The sequence below is a fragment of the Caloenas nicobarica genome, chromosome Z (assembly GCF_036013445.1).
Source record: "Caloenas nicobarica isolate bCalNic1 chromosome Z, bCalNic1.hap1, whole genome shotgun sequence".
Taxonomy (NCBI): domain Eukaryota; kingdom Metazoa; phylum Chordata; class Aves; order Columbiformes; family Columbidae; genus Caloenas; species Caloenas nicobarica.
Genome location: NC_088284.1, coordinates 11,100,695 through 11,118,136, shown reverse-complemented (window position 1 = coordinate 11,118,136; position 17,442 = coordinate 11,100,695). Strand labels below are relative to the sequence as shown.

The window sequence follows — 17,442 nt, the reverse complement described above, 5'->3', positions numbered from 1 at the left end:
TGTGTTTTTCTGTGCATGCATGACACTTGCCTTTTATTGTTTATTGAAAAGACTTTACTAGACATTGCTTATGAAGCATTTTTGTGATCTTGTTGATGAAAGATGCTATATAAACGGGATTAGATTGGACTGGATTCAGTAAGTCTAAGAGCCTGCCAGCAATTTATTGCTGTTTGACTCCAGTGACCGAGCACGAGCTCAGCAGCCAGCGAGTGAGCGCAGCTCCTTGCAGCACTGCTCTGGCTCTGCCTTCCCTACTGAAATGGAATTTATTACTCTCTGTCTCGCATGGATATTTGGTAGGAAATTGGAGCTGCAAAATGAAGAGTCATGGAAGTTTAAAAAAAAAGCCAAGAGACAGGACAGATGTGCTGTGATTAGTCCTGTACTCTGGCTCACCTTGGGTTAGATAAATAGTTGAATGTGTGCCGTCAGCAAGACATACTGTTTACAGACTTGGAAGGAAATTTGGCTTGCAGTCCTCTAATTGGAAGTCAGAGGTGGTGGAAAAAAATACTTTTGCTTGCTTTTCATACTCTAAATCTCAAAGCAGTGAGTTGTTTTAAAACACGGTCTCAATCTTGGACCATTTCAATTGAGGTTTAAAAGGCTACTTGTTCTTAGAAATGACAACATATTTATGAGGATGCATTATATTTTGCCAGCTGATTAGACTACGTAGTAAATGCAAATAGTGCTTTGTATAAAAGCATTTTTTTCTTCCTCTCAAATTTCACACCTGTCAAACATTAGTTTAATTCTGCAAAACCCATGGTAACTTCACCTGTGAAACTAAACAAAATCATTTTCTTGGCACAATGCCAGAAAATAAAATAAATTTGTAAGTAAAGAGAGCAAGACAAAGCTGACAGCATGTATATAAAGCTGAGTCTAAGCAGATGAGAACAGTCAAAAGTCTTTTATTTAATCATTCTGCTATTTTTGACATGCTGTCTAGTGATAAACCACATGAGCATTCCCTTGCACTAAGACCAAAAAAAAAAAGTTAAATAAAAATCCAAGAAATAGGGGAGGAAAGTACAATCCAGTACTGAACAAATCACACATGTCATTTTGAGGATGATGTTCACATGCATGTAAAATATCCAACAAACAGCTTTTCCAGTGGCAGCAGGGGTAATTACCTTTTTGAAGTTGCGTAACATTTTCCTTCTGAGAGTTTCCTGCTTTGCTCAGAGAACATGCACAGGCAGATTTCTACTTAGTCATTTTTGGACATTGGTAAGCTGACTGAGATACAAGTGCTGGCAGTTACCAGTGCCACCAGTTGGTCTGTACTATTGAAAAAGATGCTGATTTGTCTGTGGTCAGTCAATGTGTTTGCAGCACCACGGCTCTGGTTGGGTTGGGGACTGACAAGGGTCAACCTTTGTTCTGGCCCTGTAGCACAGTGTTATGGCTTCCCAGAAAATGTGAAGCCCTTGTCTGTATAGTTCACGTGGAAATCCCAATATGAACTTTTTCTTTTGTTACACATCGCAAGGAAGAATCATAGGAAACATTTCTAAAAGTCTGTATTCTACCCAGAAGAGACCCAAAAATATGAGTGTTAGTTGCCACTTCTTCCTGTGGCGAGCAGAAGTTCAGGAGTTCTTCTTGTGGGGCCGCCTGTAAGGTTTTCATACCAACCCTTTTGTCTGCAACCCCGAAGTTCTAAAATAGCCCCAAACCAATTGCCTCCTGCGACTGCTGATCTGCTGACACAGAGAGATGTGTTGGGAAGCAGTCTGCCTGCCCAGATTTTGTTTGGACACCTCATTGTGTATCTCATTTCCTTAAACGAAACCACAAACCCCATCATGGCATGATATCCTGCACTGTGTCTGTGGAGAACAAAGGCCCAGGAGCTGCTACCAAAAGGACATATGACAGATATTTTTGGTAGTTAAATTGCCCAGACCTGTGATGTTCTGCTTTTTGTGCATTCTCCAGCTTCATGCAGGTCAGCACCTATCATAACTCCAAGTCCCACCAATATCCACACAGGGTGGGGTGTTTCTTGCACCCCTTGAGGTCTTTTTTTACCCTTTCATAGAGGCATGAGCTTCACGCATTCAAAAATACTGCGCTCTGCAGGGGTTGCAAATCATTGAATCAGTTTGGAAGGTTCCTTCTCAGAAGGAGGAACCACAGCTTACACTCCAGCACCATAAAACTCCCTTTGACCATAAAAAGATGACATGAAACAGCACTTTGAGGAGAGAAGGAGACAGTTAACAATACATTACAATAAGGAGCAGCCAAGGAGCGTGTCTGAGAGCTTTCAAGAGCATCGGCCAGAGCCTCCCTGGGTAAGTTGCTGTCACAGTTCCCCAGAGTCAACAGAGGTATGTGGCTTTTGCCAGGGGAGGATCTGGACTCTGGCTTGTGTTCATGGAAGAGGAGCCCAGGAACTGTGAATCTTATTCAAAATCTTCCTGTTAGGAATAACTGGAATGGGATTTCATTCCTGGTATCTGTCTTAATAACCAGACCTGAGCAAAAGAGCAGATAGCAGGGCTTTTTTTTTTTTTCCCTAAGAAAACCTTTATATGTGGGTAAATTTATTTGACTTGTGTAGCTGAGGAGAAACATAGCTTAGACTCAGGCAAAACATTAATCGCTGAAAATCTGACTTTCAGAACAATCAAGTATTGGGTTGCAGTGTTTTGCTGTCAGAGATCCAAGTTCCAGCTTTGCTGGTGAATTATATCTGCCTGTGGTTGTTCAATTAAATCCTGCTTTATTCAGTCATTTAAATAAAGAAATGCACATATACCCACTGCAGTCATAGGTGCTGCAGCACTTTCTAGGCAGTGAAAGACACACAGCATGCTCGGTATTATTCACTCTCAGTTGTGACAGTGACTGGAGTGGCTTGGGCTGGCCTTGGACCTTGCATTACACCCAGTGCGAACATAAATTATCTCTTCACAAAACTGTGAAAAAGGACTAAGTCTGGAAATCATGGCAAAGTGTATGCTGAGCAAGTGTCTGTAGGGAGGCCATCCTCTCTTACTCAAGATTTCGGTATGCAGCCCACAGAAAGGCAAACAAAAATAAAGTGCATTCTGTTTTACACCATGTTGCCATAAATCTTCTTTCCATGTGAATTACGATGAAACTGTGCACAGCTACCGAACTGCTTCCTTAATACACTTGTGCTGCAGATGGATTTTATCTGTGCATGTTCTGGCAGACAGACCTGGTCCTCATTTGAATTTTACATAGAATATGAGAAAAAAAAGGATTTTTTTTGTTTTGTTGTTGTGGTTGGTTGGTTTTGTTTGGGTTTTTATGGGGTTGTTGTTGTTGTTGTTGTTGTTGTTTTTAAGTTACCTTGTTGGCTTCTTTTATACTTGTCTATGGTTTGGTTGGGGTTTTTTCTCCATTAATTGCTGTATTTTATATTTCCATTTTTGTTGCATTGTGTATTTCTGAAAGTCAGGGTGATCCAAAAGATGTACTGGGCAGGCACAATAAGGAGCCAGCCTAAGAAAGACCCGTTTGTGCAACTAAACACAGACACGCCATGGCCTTTGCTGACTCAGGTCTTTGAGACATAGCACAAGTTCTTGTGAGTTCATGTTACGGTGTTGTCTGAAGAAATCTGGTTAAACATTTTTTTTTCTATCTTTTCCCTATAGGAAATTGGCTTTTTTCTTATATTAAATACATTTGCTCAACCGTATTATCGTTATCTTCTGCCAGCCCTGACCTGGAGAGCAGTGTTGATGTATTTAAACCCACATAAAATCTTAAGCAGCTCTTATGACCCCTAAGATATCACTATTCTGACATTCATGGGTCAGAAATAGTGTGTCAGAGAAGGGGGATTTGACCTGCCTGACCAACTATGGACCTGCTGCACCTTCCAGCAAAGTGACCTCAGGCATCAGCCGTGCTGTAGAAACTGTCCATGCCTGTGCTCCTACCCCTGATGAATGGGAGTTAAAGTGTCTCTCCCTGAATTACCCCTGTCCAGGTGGAGCCATCCTGGAGGCTGTCTGTCTGAACCCCAGCATCGTAGGGATAGAGTAAGGGTAATATTTTATCACAAGAACTCACTTTCTGACTCAGTGTAGGGATTTCTGTGTCTGCTTTGCTCCTTGGAGTCAAATATTTCCTAGAGTAGACTCTTCCATTTCTACTTTTGACATCTTTAGCAAGAGCTTCATTAGTATATATGTTCATCTGAAACCAGTATAAAACTTTTCTTTTTCCCTTCCCTTCTCTTTGCATATCCCCTTTTTACAAACATTAAATGCCCACCATGTATCTTTTTCAACACAATTGCCATGATGAAGTTTCAGAGTTGCCTTTTTGCTGAAGTAAAACAAAACCTCAATGATGGATCAAGCAACTCTGAGCTAGCTGTCGTCACATCCCAAGTCTCTGCCATGTTTCTGCAGACAGATACAGGATAATTCTCTACTATAAATGTTTATCTTGTTATTGTTTGCATTCCCAAAGCATCTCAGCTGCTGTAGGACCCTGAATCACTCCCTTCCCTCTCCCACGGAAGTATTCTCTTGGTTCAGCATGCCGTGGTCTCTCCGGCACCACCGCCAGCTGTGGTGTCCCGGTGCAGATCAGGAGGTGGGCTGGGGGCAATGGCAGCTCTGCACCAGGTGGAAACAATTATGGGAAAAAAACCGGGTCCACACTGGATGAGTTACTGCTGATAGCTACCAGATAAGCTAACTTAATAAAGTGGTGGCTTAATTAAGGCACATTCCTTGCATCTTGCCTTTCGTCCTGCCTGTCTGGGGTGATGCTATCAAGCAGCCACTGCTTTGCAAGAAGAGGTGGGGGGTGCTGTGCTGGTTCACCTCCATGTGTTGGGCGGAGGGGGGACCTGTGGGCGATGGGACATGGGGGTGCTCCTGGGAAGATCAGCTCCCCTCCCAGTCTGCAAGTTGAAGGGCCACAAAAGCCTGCAACAAATGCAGATCCACTGCTTGCCGAGTCGTGGATGTGTTTATCGGTATCAAAGGTTTGACCCTAAATCCCATCTTCTAACATTCAGTGACCCAGTAGCACATCAGCCTTCAGAGTAGAGGTGAGTAGCTCAGCATCTCACTGCTTCTCCTGCAGCTACCCATCAGAAAAAAAAGGGTGACTTTGCTTTAAGAGAGTCCCTATGGCTGTGGGTTTTCTCACAGGTAAGACAAAAGCTAGACATGGCTGTGATCAAAATCATGGTGCCTGAAACCCTCTGTGAATTTGGGCTTCCATATGTTCCTGAGGAAAGGTTGCACAAGAATCAGAAGTTGCTATATATATTAAAAATAATAGCTGAAGCACCCCATTGAAAGCTACAACACATACGTCTGCCAGAAGCTTCTCCTTTTGGAAACCAGATTTAATGTTAACAAATCAACTTGATTTCCCCATATATCTAGATTTTAGCGGTTGGGCTTCTTACACAGACGTGTATTAGCTTGTGTTTGATGCACTCTCACATGTACAGCTGCATAGCAACTGCCTTGCTGAAAGTTATTCAGTAGCTAAAATTATCAGTGTGGACCCCCTCTTACCTCTCATTATGTATAACGAGATCGCTGCTGTGCAACGTTGATTAGACATGTCAACCTGGAGCTGGATGTCTGAAAATGAGTATTGCTATTAAAATACCTTTGCTAATGATCAACTCATGTGTCCATCATTTAGACAGATTTCTCTTTAAGAATGTAAAAAGCTAAAGTGTGCAGGAATCCCAGGGTTGTCATGTAACATTCAGAGAAACAGCTATTGTCATGTTATGCTTCCTGTGCATTAACCCTAAAGTAGCAGTTTCTCTGGCGAAATCATGCTGGTGCCTGAAGCTCGCAGTTGAATATGCGCTGCGCTAATACAGAGATCTGTAATCTTGAATTGGGAACTAATTGTCATAGGGAATTGGCTTCTGGAGTGTGATCCTGAAAGCAGGGCGTCCCTCCTCTAAACCACTTTTTCAGGTGTGGTTTAAAGCTTTCATGACAGGAAAATCCAACAAAAATTAAAAGGGAGACCGAAAACAAGGAAATACTTTCTCAAAAGCATCTCATCCCCCTGTGGAACTCATTGCTGCAAAATGTTATTGAAGCTAGGGATTTCAGCAGAGGCTTGGGTATCTGCCAGGGCAGTGTGATTTTCCAGTTGGTTTAACTGGAGCATCCCCTGGTGAGGCTACGCAAGGCTGTGCTTGTTTCAGGGTGCCAGGGCATATTTAATGGCTATAACTCAGTGTGTGGTGGGTTCTCAGCGTGTGGCTGTGGGAGAGGGGTTTGATCAGGGCAAGCAGTTTGGCTATCAGGAGAATCCAGGAAGGCAGATAAAACCACATTTTTTTTTAGTCAGAAGAAAGCCAACAAATCCAGCCAAAAGCCATCACCATCCAAATTGAGAAGAGAGAAGCAGCTACTGCAAGGTTGCCAGCAGATGAGCCCTCACCCAGGAGCAGGCTGCACCAGCTGAGGTTTGCATCTGCTGCCACGAGCCACTCCAGGTGGGAGTCCTAAGGGTCCTAAGTCTGAAAATCAGGTTGGAATTCCCAGAGAGAAGTGTAGAAATGATGAAAACTGCTGCTCCCTCTCTCTCATTAGCTCTGGCTGGCACAACCCTGCAGGTCAGCATCTCATGGCAGGGATGCTCTTCTCTCCTTTTCCATCTCTCAGCCCCCTCTCAAGCCAAGCTGTATCTCACCCTGAAGAGGAGGTACAAGCAAATCTTTATCAGCTTCCCTTCTTCTGCAGACAGGAGGAGATGAATGTGCACTTGGAAAGACATCAGCATGGCTTGCAGCATATGAACAGCCTCCCCAATGCACCTTTGAACTCATTCCTCCTGCATTTGTTTGTCTTTCAGATAAAACTTCACAGCAGTGTTTGGAGAAAAGTTTAATGAGGGACCACTGTTTGCATAACAAAGCAAGGGCTTCCTCTTCAGATGTTCAACCTTCATTAAGCATAATTTATATTCCAGATAATCTTTGGAAGAGGGTAAAATATGGAACCAAAGTTTGTTTTTACATAGTTTGGAGTAATGCATTGTTTGTTTTAAGTGGTCAGTTGCAACTGATAGTTGATTTATATTCAACATAATGATGATTTGTGATGGCTGTGTGTTGTCTAGGGGAGTGTTGTGTCATTGACTGCCATGGCTTTAGCACTCTTCTGCGTTAGTTATTGAATTCAGGGATAAGACCAAATGGATGTTTTCCCAATTTTGCAGATATTTCAGCATGTCCACAAGGCATGAAAAACTGTGAATGTGTAAAATGCAGGATTTTTTCCTCCTCAGATTTATGTAGGCTTGATAAAATAGTGGACTGAATAGCAGTTTGCTTCTCTTGCAGTAGTCCTAGTAGCCACCAACATGGAACCCTTTGAAGGTCATGAGGTCCCTGCAGCAAGTAGCTCTCAGGGTGATAAGGGACACGGCCATTTGTAAAGGCTCCTCAGTGCTGCTGGGAGTCCTGGTGACTTGATGTGGTTTGCTACCTAGAAAGCAAACAAGCAGATATAGCCAAATGCCTTAATGTCATTTCAGGCCAGTGCGCAATAAACATTAACTTCTCAGCACTCAGACTTGGTTCATATTTTATCATAGGCACCTAAAAAGTATCTGATCCTGTTGACTCGTCACTGCAGTTTTGTCCCTCTGCCTATATAAGATAACCTTGCTCCAGTTGAAATACCCAATACATGTCACTTATCACCTTCCAGGTTTATTAAAAGATGAGAAATGACTGATAACATTTATCTTGTGATACCCCTCACTGAGACTTACCCCTTTCTGCAAGTTTACATTGTAATGACAGATGTTTGAAAGCACTCTTCACTGTATCACAAAAATTATGACCTGAGTTGTGTGTATGGACAGCACTGAGGTGTGCTGTATCTTTCAACACAAGGGAGCTGGGTTGTAAGAAACTACTTGGGATATAGAGTGGGTCAGCACTGGCGTACCCAGGCCCAGGCTGCTGAGGCAGCTGGCCATGCTGTCATTTAAAATGCTTCATAGACTGAGCAGTGGGTTTACATGTTGCATTATTTAATGCTGAGATACCAACTACAAAGTTCAGGATTCTCATCTTGTTTGGTTCATAACATCCATGATCTATCCATTACTGTTTTCAAAGGCAGCACCAATCTTTAGAGAATATATTTATTTATTCATTTATTTATTTTATTGTTTTTCAGGAAAAAGTGCTGTAAGGGTTATAAGTTTGTTCTTGGACAGTGCATCCCTGAAGGTATGTGATTTCACTATTCTTACCCCTTGTGTCCCCTGTGCATTTTTCTTTCTCCATTTGCCCTGTTCTCCACACTGCTGGTTTGGAAGAGCATCCTGATATAATCACAGGCTCAGCTGTATCGCGTGTGTCAGTGGGGGAACAGTTTCCAAGAAGCTGTGGAGAAAATAAAGAGATCAGCGTCTTCCAAAAGTTTTGCTTAGCATGCCAAGCCCTGATCCTACCCTAAGTCCATGTAGCTGCACCGATCTTGTACCATGACCTGCTGTAAATGAAGGGGCGCGTTCTGCTCTCGGCTAGGTATGCAGGAGCCCTCTGTGCACCCAGGAGCACACCTTTCCAGCCTTCTCACTTTCGCTATGTACCCCTTGGGTCTGGCACAGCTGAATTGGCTTGTAAGTGCATGGGGAGTGCATAACTTGGTGAGTTAGTCCTGCCTTAGGTACTTATTTCCCAAAGACATCAGCAAGGGGAGAGCATCACCAAACGATGTCTCTCTTCTAGCACCTCTCCTGGTCATGGGCACAACCTCCTTGTCACCAGGAGCAGAGGGAGGCAAGGAATTACTTGGGGTACCTCATGCAGCAGTGAAAATGGAACTTTCCCCTCCTGGCAGAGGAAAACCACCTGTACGCTTTGCAAAGGCAGGATTGGGGTCCCCATGCTCAGAGGCTGGTGCAACGAGATCTCATTCAGGAAAAGCTGAGCTCTGCCTGCCTTAACCCTGGTGGACACCTCTGTAAGGTCTGCCCAGCCAACGGCTTCACATGAGCAGTAGCAATGTGACCTCTTCAATCACTCCCACTGCTTTGTCCAATTTGGATGAAACTAGCTCTGAAGTTACAGAAGAGGAACTGTCAGGCTGAAATAAATGGCCAGAGACAACAAGTGAATAAACCTTGTTTGCTCCAAAAGACAGGTTAAAAAGTTTGTTTATGGTATCACATCCTTCTATTTGATGGCATACGGAAAACCTCGAGTTGACCTGAGAGTTTTCCCAGTTTGAGATGGTGATGTTTTGAAAGGAAAAGTGGCAAATTAACATGCTTGAGAGAGTCAGCTGGTTTTTGAGCTACAGTCTCCAGACAACAGGGATTATAACCCAAACTCTGATCCTGCTGCTTTTAAAAAGTATTAATATCTCTTTTGTTGCTGTCTGGAAACACTAGAAGACTGGTTTAAAAAAAAAATTAAAATAATAATGAAGAGGAAAGGAAGAGGAAAGGAAGAGGAAAGGAAGAAGAGGAAAGGAGGAAGAGGAAAGGAGGAAGAGGAAAGGAGGAAGAGGAAAGGAGGAAGAGGAAAGGAGGAAGAGGAAAGGATAAAACATATCTTCTCAAAACAGGAGTTATGGGTTTGCTGTTTCCTTCTGAAGGAACAGCTCATGATGCCAGCCCAAGCCTCTGGGAGCTGGGTAGGGTTTGGGTGAAATCAGTACCCACAATGAGTTCTTTGTCCTGTGGTTTTGCAGTGAGTTTTGTCTTGGTGTGTGTGGCATGAGATGGCACCTCCAGTGTGAGATGGACACTTGGAGGATGAGGTTGTGCTGTGTTGTACAAGGCTGTTGTGTGTGTAGGAGGCAGAAACCCTGAATCCTTTCAGGGTGGAAAGAAGCCAGGACTTCACAGTCTGGCCTCCAGCTTTCCTATGGATTGTAACAATTTTATATACTGGTATTCACTAAATATAATGGATACAGCAGGAGAAGTAATAGAAGCACAAATAAAATGAAAGCCATGGCTATATATTATTTTAGGCTTCTAATTTTCACCTCTTGAGGTTTTAGGTGATTATGAAAGCAGATTATGAGCCCATTTAATTTGCTTAATCCTGTCTATTAATGGCATCTCGGTAACCTGAGACTTTCTGCCACTAATATAATTTCTCTGCTGGCTGTGGCTTCTCTCCCTTTGCATCTCCACTCCCCCTTTTTCAGCTTGTTTCATATTTTGCCTTGAACTTCAGAGGCCGCAGCAACTGCTATAACATCTGACATGATTTTGGGCCATTGGTATAAGGACGAGAAACATGATTCAGCAAAGCGTTTGTTTCACTTACTCTATTGCAAGACATCACTTGGCTCTTCACACGTCGTTTTGGCATAATCTTGACAGAGTAGCTGTATGAAATGCATATCTGGACACAGGCATATAAATACATTACAGATGTGAGTTATTAGAGCACATCTGTACCTTTTAATCCAGTACTGGCATGTCAAAGCCGTGAGAAGTAGTTCAAGCCCTGTCTTCTCCATGATTTCACAGTGGCTGCAGTGAGGAGGGTTGGGAGAGGATTAAACCCTCTGTTGTCCACCCTCATATGGTTGCCTCAGGAAGTCACCTATCTCCTTCTCAGACAGACATTAATTAAACAAACATTTTCTCCAAAGGGTTGTGTCTTTGTCCATGTCCATCTTTGGTTTCTGTCCTGTTATTTCCCATCTGACCTTGAAAAGCAACAGAAACTAGTGCAGTCCAATAAGTCCATGCCCCAGGTTCCACATTTCATTTGCTTTGGACTCACCTTCTCGCTCTGGGTTTCAGCTGCAGTGAGCAATGATCCTTAAGAAACTTCAAGAGTAGTTTGCTTTGTGTGTATGATTTCCTCTGTAGCATCTCTTCCTGACCAGTGAAGCAGGTCAAAAAAGAGCTCCTCACCCTTTTCTCCTGAATCATCTCCTCCTTTGTTTTGGAGACTCACATATCCAACCAGGTCCTGCCTCAGAGCATCATCAAGAGTAAAGCAGGAACAGCTGTTGTCTGAAACAGCTTATTTTGGAGACCACCCTCCCTATCACTGTTTTTTTTACCTGACTTTCTTGGCTGTGGATTAATTCAGAGCAAAAGACTCTATGACAGGCAAACACTAATCAGATCTGCTCTATCCTCACTAATGCTATCTCAGAAATTTCCTTGATAGAACTTTCCATGCTGTGTTGCCATTATTGAGTGCATTGAAATACTCATGGAGACATTTGTTATTCTGTTTCATTTTTCCACATTTTCCTAAAGCCTGGAACAGCCTGATCTTCACCATGTTGCTTTGATTCATCCTCAAACTGCGTTTTTTAGGCTGGGCTGGCAGACAAGGGTGTTGAATGTGGGAGGGCTCGTCCTTCCTCAGTTCTGCAGAGCACACAGAGGACACACAGCAGCTTTTGCCCAATTTCATCCCGGTTGTGAGGACTGTTCCTGATGGAGTCATGCTAGTTGGAACCAAAGCCCCAGGAGTGCACAGCTCTGTGATGTGGGACCTGCCCACAGTGACTGTGTGATTTGGGTCGACTGTGTGGGAACCACCAGCAGGGAGATCTCCACCTCCTGGACACTCTCCTAGCTTTGTATAAAACTAAATGAAGCAATGGCCATATCTGCTAAGGTGGATGTGAAAACCGTATTTAAAAACTAGTTACATGAAATATGGCAAAAGAAAGATGATTTAAAAGGCCTGGCGTTGTTTAGTCTAGAGAAAAGGAGGCTGAGGGGAGATGTGATAACAGTTTTTAGGTATGTGAAAACTTGCTGCAAGGGGAAAAGTGAACTATTCTTCATGGCCAAGAAGAAGAGGACAAAAATAATGAGTTTAAATGGCTATAAGAAGAGTTTGGGTTAGATATGAGTAAAAAGCTTTCTATCTGTAAGCATATTTAATCTTGGGAATAGACTGCATGGTGGTGGGGCACCTCCATCTCTCAGGGATTTCTAGGTACAAGTTAGATTAATGTCTACTAGGAAAGGTTTATGCATAGCTAATCCTGCTTGTGATGGAAGATGGTCTCTTCCAGCACTGTTTTTTATTATTTTGTTAGGGTACATCTATTCATGGAAGCACAAGGAGGAGAGAGGTCATTTTGCCTCTGCTCTGAAGAGGCTGGACATGGCACAAGCCCAATTTGTGTGGGCACACCGGCTAAGGAGCAGGAACGTTCACCTCAGTGCTGGGCATACTAGCCTGTTCTCCATCTGATTTTATTTCAGTGGAAAATGGAAATTGCAACTGTGCTCAGGAAAAACACCACTAATGCTTTATATTTGGCACTATTTAGTAGTGCCAAATGTAACAGGAGTTTACAACCCCAGCATCACCTAAAAAGCCCAAACTAGCTCCCAGGCTGGCTGTGTTTGAAGGCAAGGGCCATGTTTTTCTTCCACACTGGTGCAGGGCTCCGTACTTCTTGACCCAGGTTCCTGCTGGGGGTCCTGGCACTGTCATTCACCACCACAGCTCTGTGGGAAGACTTCAAGAGTTAAAATCAACACAGTTGTGCAGTAGGAAGGAAACAAAGGATGCCTGCTATTTAAAAGGTGACAAGCACAAGGGAGGGAATGCTTGGCACCGTTACAATAGTATTTTTTGGCAACTCTGGTGTGATATACAGCAGATTGTTAAGTCTTGCTTGGCACTTTTCTGTACCCTGGCACACTGTCACTTTTATGATCAGTGCTAGTCTGTACAGCAAATATGGTTTCACTTGCTTTACCATGTATTAGTTCATCTTAATTGTATGGAAAAATCATCATACCCAGAGATGTCTGCCAGTCATTACTGTGAGTCAAAAATTAGTTTGGGGGTTAATTGTTTTATACTGTATATATGGAAACACAGTGCTTTGCTGGGAACTCAGTCTAGACTCTTAGGTTTGGCTTAGATGTATTTGGTCTGGAGCAGAGGCAGGATATTTCTGCTGTGGCCCACAAGTGTCCAGTTACTGGAGGGTCACGGTGACAAACACTTGAATGCTATGTCCAGGATGATGTTCCTCTGAAACGACCACAGAAACTGCCACTTGCTTGGGCATAAAAGCTGACCTACAGCAGGGTTTGCCTGAGCTGGTTTTGAGACTAGATGCTGCTTTAGCTCCTTTCTTCTCCTGCAAAATATTCCCCATGGCACTGCAAAGCACTTGCACCCACGGCCAAGGGCTGCCCATCACCCCCCAGCCCTGATGCCAGTGGCCAAATCCAGCCCCTGGCAGGGCAGGGTTGTGGGTCAGAACCTGTTTCACCCTGGTGTCCATTCCCTGGACTTCAGTTCTGCTGCCACACAGCAGTGAAATCAGAAACAGATTCGCCCTCCTTTGGGTTTCAAAAAGGGACTTCAGCCTTTTGAGATTTCACTGGCTAGTGATTTACCATCCCTAACCTGTACATTGCTATTGTTAAGAGTGCTGATAGTTTTTTAACAATGTGTTCTTTGCTAGACAGGTTATATCTGGGTTTGGACAATTACTGTGCGATTTTAATTAACTTTTCCTTATGATATACTTTCTGCCCAGATTTGGCAGTTAGCCTCACGGTGTATCACAATATTCTTCTGCTATCAGCACTTAAAAATTTGCAGGAGAAAATAGCAAAACAGCAATAAACTTTTATGCAATTTAATATTTCTATGAGAAGAATTCTTAAATTCTGCAAACTGGGAAAGTGACCCTTGCTTAAAATTCAACTTTAAGAAATAGTCTAACTACTGTAAAGATGTGATTAGCACTTACAATTTTAATATAATTCTTTGCTCATGTCTTATGAATGTTTCATTTCTAGGTCCCTTCAGCCCTTAAAAACAGTGTAACTCAACTTCATTAATTAGCAGAGAGGTGAAACATTTGCTGTCAAAGTGTCCTCCAGCTACTCCCATTGGTATTTTCCTAACCATATTTTTCTCTCCCCAGATTATGACGTCTGTGCTGAAGCTCCTTGCGAACAGCAGTGCACAGACAACTTTGGGCGAGTCTTATGCACTTGCTACCCTGGGTACCGCTATGATCGGGAGAGGCACAGGAACAGGGAGAAACCTTACTGCCTGGGTGGGTACAAGCATGCACTGAGCTCATCTCTGGTTCATGATGTATCCTGCTCCCTCAGGTCTTCTAGCAGTCAGTTTAGATCTGAAACCTTTCTTATTCTCGTTACCATTACAGAGGAAATGTGGTTTTTAAATACATTAAGGACTGGTTGCCAGAACTAAGAGATCTAAGTTATTAGGAGGCAGTACCTAAAACAAGACATATGCACCCAAACACTTTGAAGTGTTGGGCTGATGTAATTTTCCTTTTATTAATTCCTCCTGCAGGTTTTGAGTCATATTTGGGGTTTTGGCCTGAAATGAAGGACACGATACTAACAGTAACACTCAAAGCACTATAACCGGGCCTAATTATGAGAATAAATCCTTGAGGTTTGATTCAGATGGTCAGTATGTCATTCAGGACTGTGGTCCTTTTGTGGGTAGTCCTGCCCTGCCCTGCGTGGTTTGCTGCGCTAGAGAGCCAAGGTTGACATGGTCAAGCTTTGCTTGTGAGCTTTTCAACGCAAAGAAATGGTTAAGTGACGCTCACTGATAAAATTCCAGGTGTTAACAATAATAGTGCATGTTGCACAGAGCTCCTGCCCAAAGCACCAGCGGAGCTGCAATTACTCATTTATTTAACCACAAAATCTCCTGGTACCTTTAAAGGAAGTCTTTTATTTTATTTGAGGTCTGAAATGTCCGGCTTTAGGGCATTTTGAACTCTCACTCCTCTGCAGATATCGATGAGTGTGCCACGAGCAATGGGACGCTGTGCTCTCAGATCTGTGTCAACACCATGGGCAGCTACAGGTGTGAGTGTCACGAAGGCTACACCCGGGAGGAGGACGGCAAGACATGCACCAAGGGAGATAAAGGTATGTACTAGTGGGTGGGTAATGGTTTTGGGCCAAAGGGACTTTTGAAAGGTTGATTGGTTGTAAAGAGAAACTGCTCCCTACGCTACGTTTGGAGCTGGGGGCCTGAAACTGGGATGTAGCCTATGCCTCTAGAGAATGCGGGTTGTTCACTGGGCATTCGAGTGTCCCGCCACTTGCCCTCATCCTCCACGGTTTATGGGCTGCACACACACAGCAGTAAATCAGTAGTCACATCTATAAAGACAGACCACAAGTGCACTGAAGGATGTTGAAAGCATCTTCCCCTGCAGAGGCAGAGAGGCTGAATGATGAAACTCGCCGTTATAGCTTCAGTTAGACCATTTCTGCTGGATCCAACTGCTAAAAGCTATGTTTTGTTCCCGTACCAACCTGGATTATACCTAGTTTACGAGTCAGAGCTCAGGAGGCACAGGAAAAAAAATTGCCAGATGCTGACCTTTATCAGCCTTCATTAATTTCATCTGTTAATTACATTAATTTCATTAACTTTCATTCGTATTTACACGCCCACATTTGAGCTTAGCAAATGGCCCTGGGTTAGGTGGTCAGTGCCTCTGGGCACTCAGGCTTAGAAACACTGTGCCTGGGAATTCCACACACTCTTTAAGCATTGCTTAAGTCAATTGCTAGATTACATTGAGTAACACTGACTTCTGCTGATCTGAAATTAGTTTGTATGTCTCATGACTGCAGCCAGGTTTTTTTCGTGTTGTTATGAAAATAATATGTGATGGGAAAGAGGTAAAAGTGAGGGCTTGTTCTTGCTTTTCACTGTTGGTTTCAAAGTATATATGTATGCTGTGTATAAATTATTTTAAAGTTTTTGACCTCATCCCAGTTATTAAAATACAGCATTTAGAGTACTGCAGATCAAATACTGATATGACAATTTTAAAAGAAATTAAGAAGAGAACAACCTGTGCTCTGGAAAAAAACAAAACAAAACAAACCTTCTTTTGATGAATGGTGACTTACCATAAGTTCATCAGTTGATGCCTGAACATGTGTCATTGGGTGCTCCAAAGCCTGTGGAACAGCCAGAGCAATTTATAATTTTGATTTTCTCTGCAAATATGCAACTGGAGCCACTTCATTAACTTTAATTGTTCCTTGTAGTTTCAAATGTTGTGGGGTTTTTTTGTTATAAGTGGAGGCAGATCATAAAGGAAAGAGATATAACATATATAATCCCCTTGCAAATAGTTTTTTTAGTTAACTTTTCCTCTGGCTAATTCATATTTCCTGACAGGGTAACGCCAAAAGTACTCAGGATAACAACCATTCAAAATATTCAAGGTTGTGGAAATAATTCTAATATTTGAAAAACACCAATTTTACGCTGAAAGTAGACAGCACATAAAAATGTTAGTTCCAGTATCTCATTTGGAATTAAATACCCACCATCTCTCAAGACATTTCCCAAATCAGTTGCACGAAGCAGGGAAGGACTTTTTGCTCTGTTACCCTGCTGTACTTCAAGTTAATGTTACTAATTGCCAGACCTCTGGTGCAAATGAAAGAGGAGCTGGCCAGTGCTATTTCACAGGGCTTGCATCCATAACTGGTCTCGAAGAAAATAAAGGTTTTCGGCAGCTGCAAGGAACTGGCTGCAGCTTCGCACCACCCCGTGGTCAGCCCTAGCCCTGCATGCCCTGGAGAGCACCACATCCACACTGGAATTGCTTCCCAACAAAGAGATTATTTGCTTTTCATGGTAGCTGGAACACTTAAATTTTACTTTAAAATTACACGTGAGAGACATGAAAACACACGTACCCTTCTCCAGCTCTAACCATGTTGCATGTTTTCTAGGAGATACTATTGACATTTGCATCGTGCCATGTCTTAAGGCGGTAATACAGGCACTTTTTTAGCTCTATAAGTGGGCCTGACTGAGAGATTTGGGTTTATTAGGGGGCACAAGAATAGGGAGCATTTTTCCTGCATCTGCAGTCATGTTGCATTTGATGGAGACAATACAACTGCCCGCGCAGAAGTAGGCAAATGAAATCATCTCAGCAGGCTGAGCCCGGATAATACAACACAGATGATCAACTCAACAGTCTCCATGCAAAGACCGCCCGCGGCACAGCTCCCCGCAGAGCTCTCCCCCGCCAGCATCGCCTTCTCGTCCAGCATCAGCAAGACAGAGCCTTCGAGCACATGCAAAGAAAACATGTCGCTCTGCCAAGCAGATCTCTTATCGATAGGTACCGCGGGGCTCACCGGCGTCTCACTGAGATAAAAGGACCCTTGTCAGGACAGCAACGTCACGCGTGAGCTACACTTCATGCTTTGGAAAGCCTTCACAAAATGGGGCTGCTTTAATCACAGAATCACAGAATCACAGAATGTTAGGGATTGGAAGGGACCTCAAAAGATCATCTAGTCCAATCCCCCTGCCTTCTCGGAAATAATTTCAGTTTCCTGGTGCAGGTCTGTGCAATGGAAACAGGCTATTTAAGTGCCTTGCTCAGGGCTGGCCAAACTGACCCTAGTAGGTGACCTTCGTATCTG

At 43.2% G+C, this 17,442-nt stretch overlaps 1 protein-coding gene across 1 annotated transcript in view; it reads left to right on the top strand.

The window, feature by feature from the left end:
• The window catches only part of CCBE1 (collagen and calcium binding EGF domains 1), a 106,989-nt gene that overhangs the window by 73,090 nt on the left and 16,457 nt on the right, over positions 1–17,442 (top strand). The window contains 3 exon segments of the mRNA XM_065656504.1: positions 8,187–8,239; positions 13,908–14,042; positions 14,764–14,901. Coding sequence (XP_065512576.1) covers positions 8,187–8,239; positions 13,908–14,042; positions 14,764–14,901 — 326 coding nt within the window.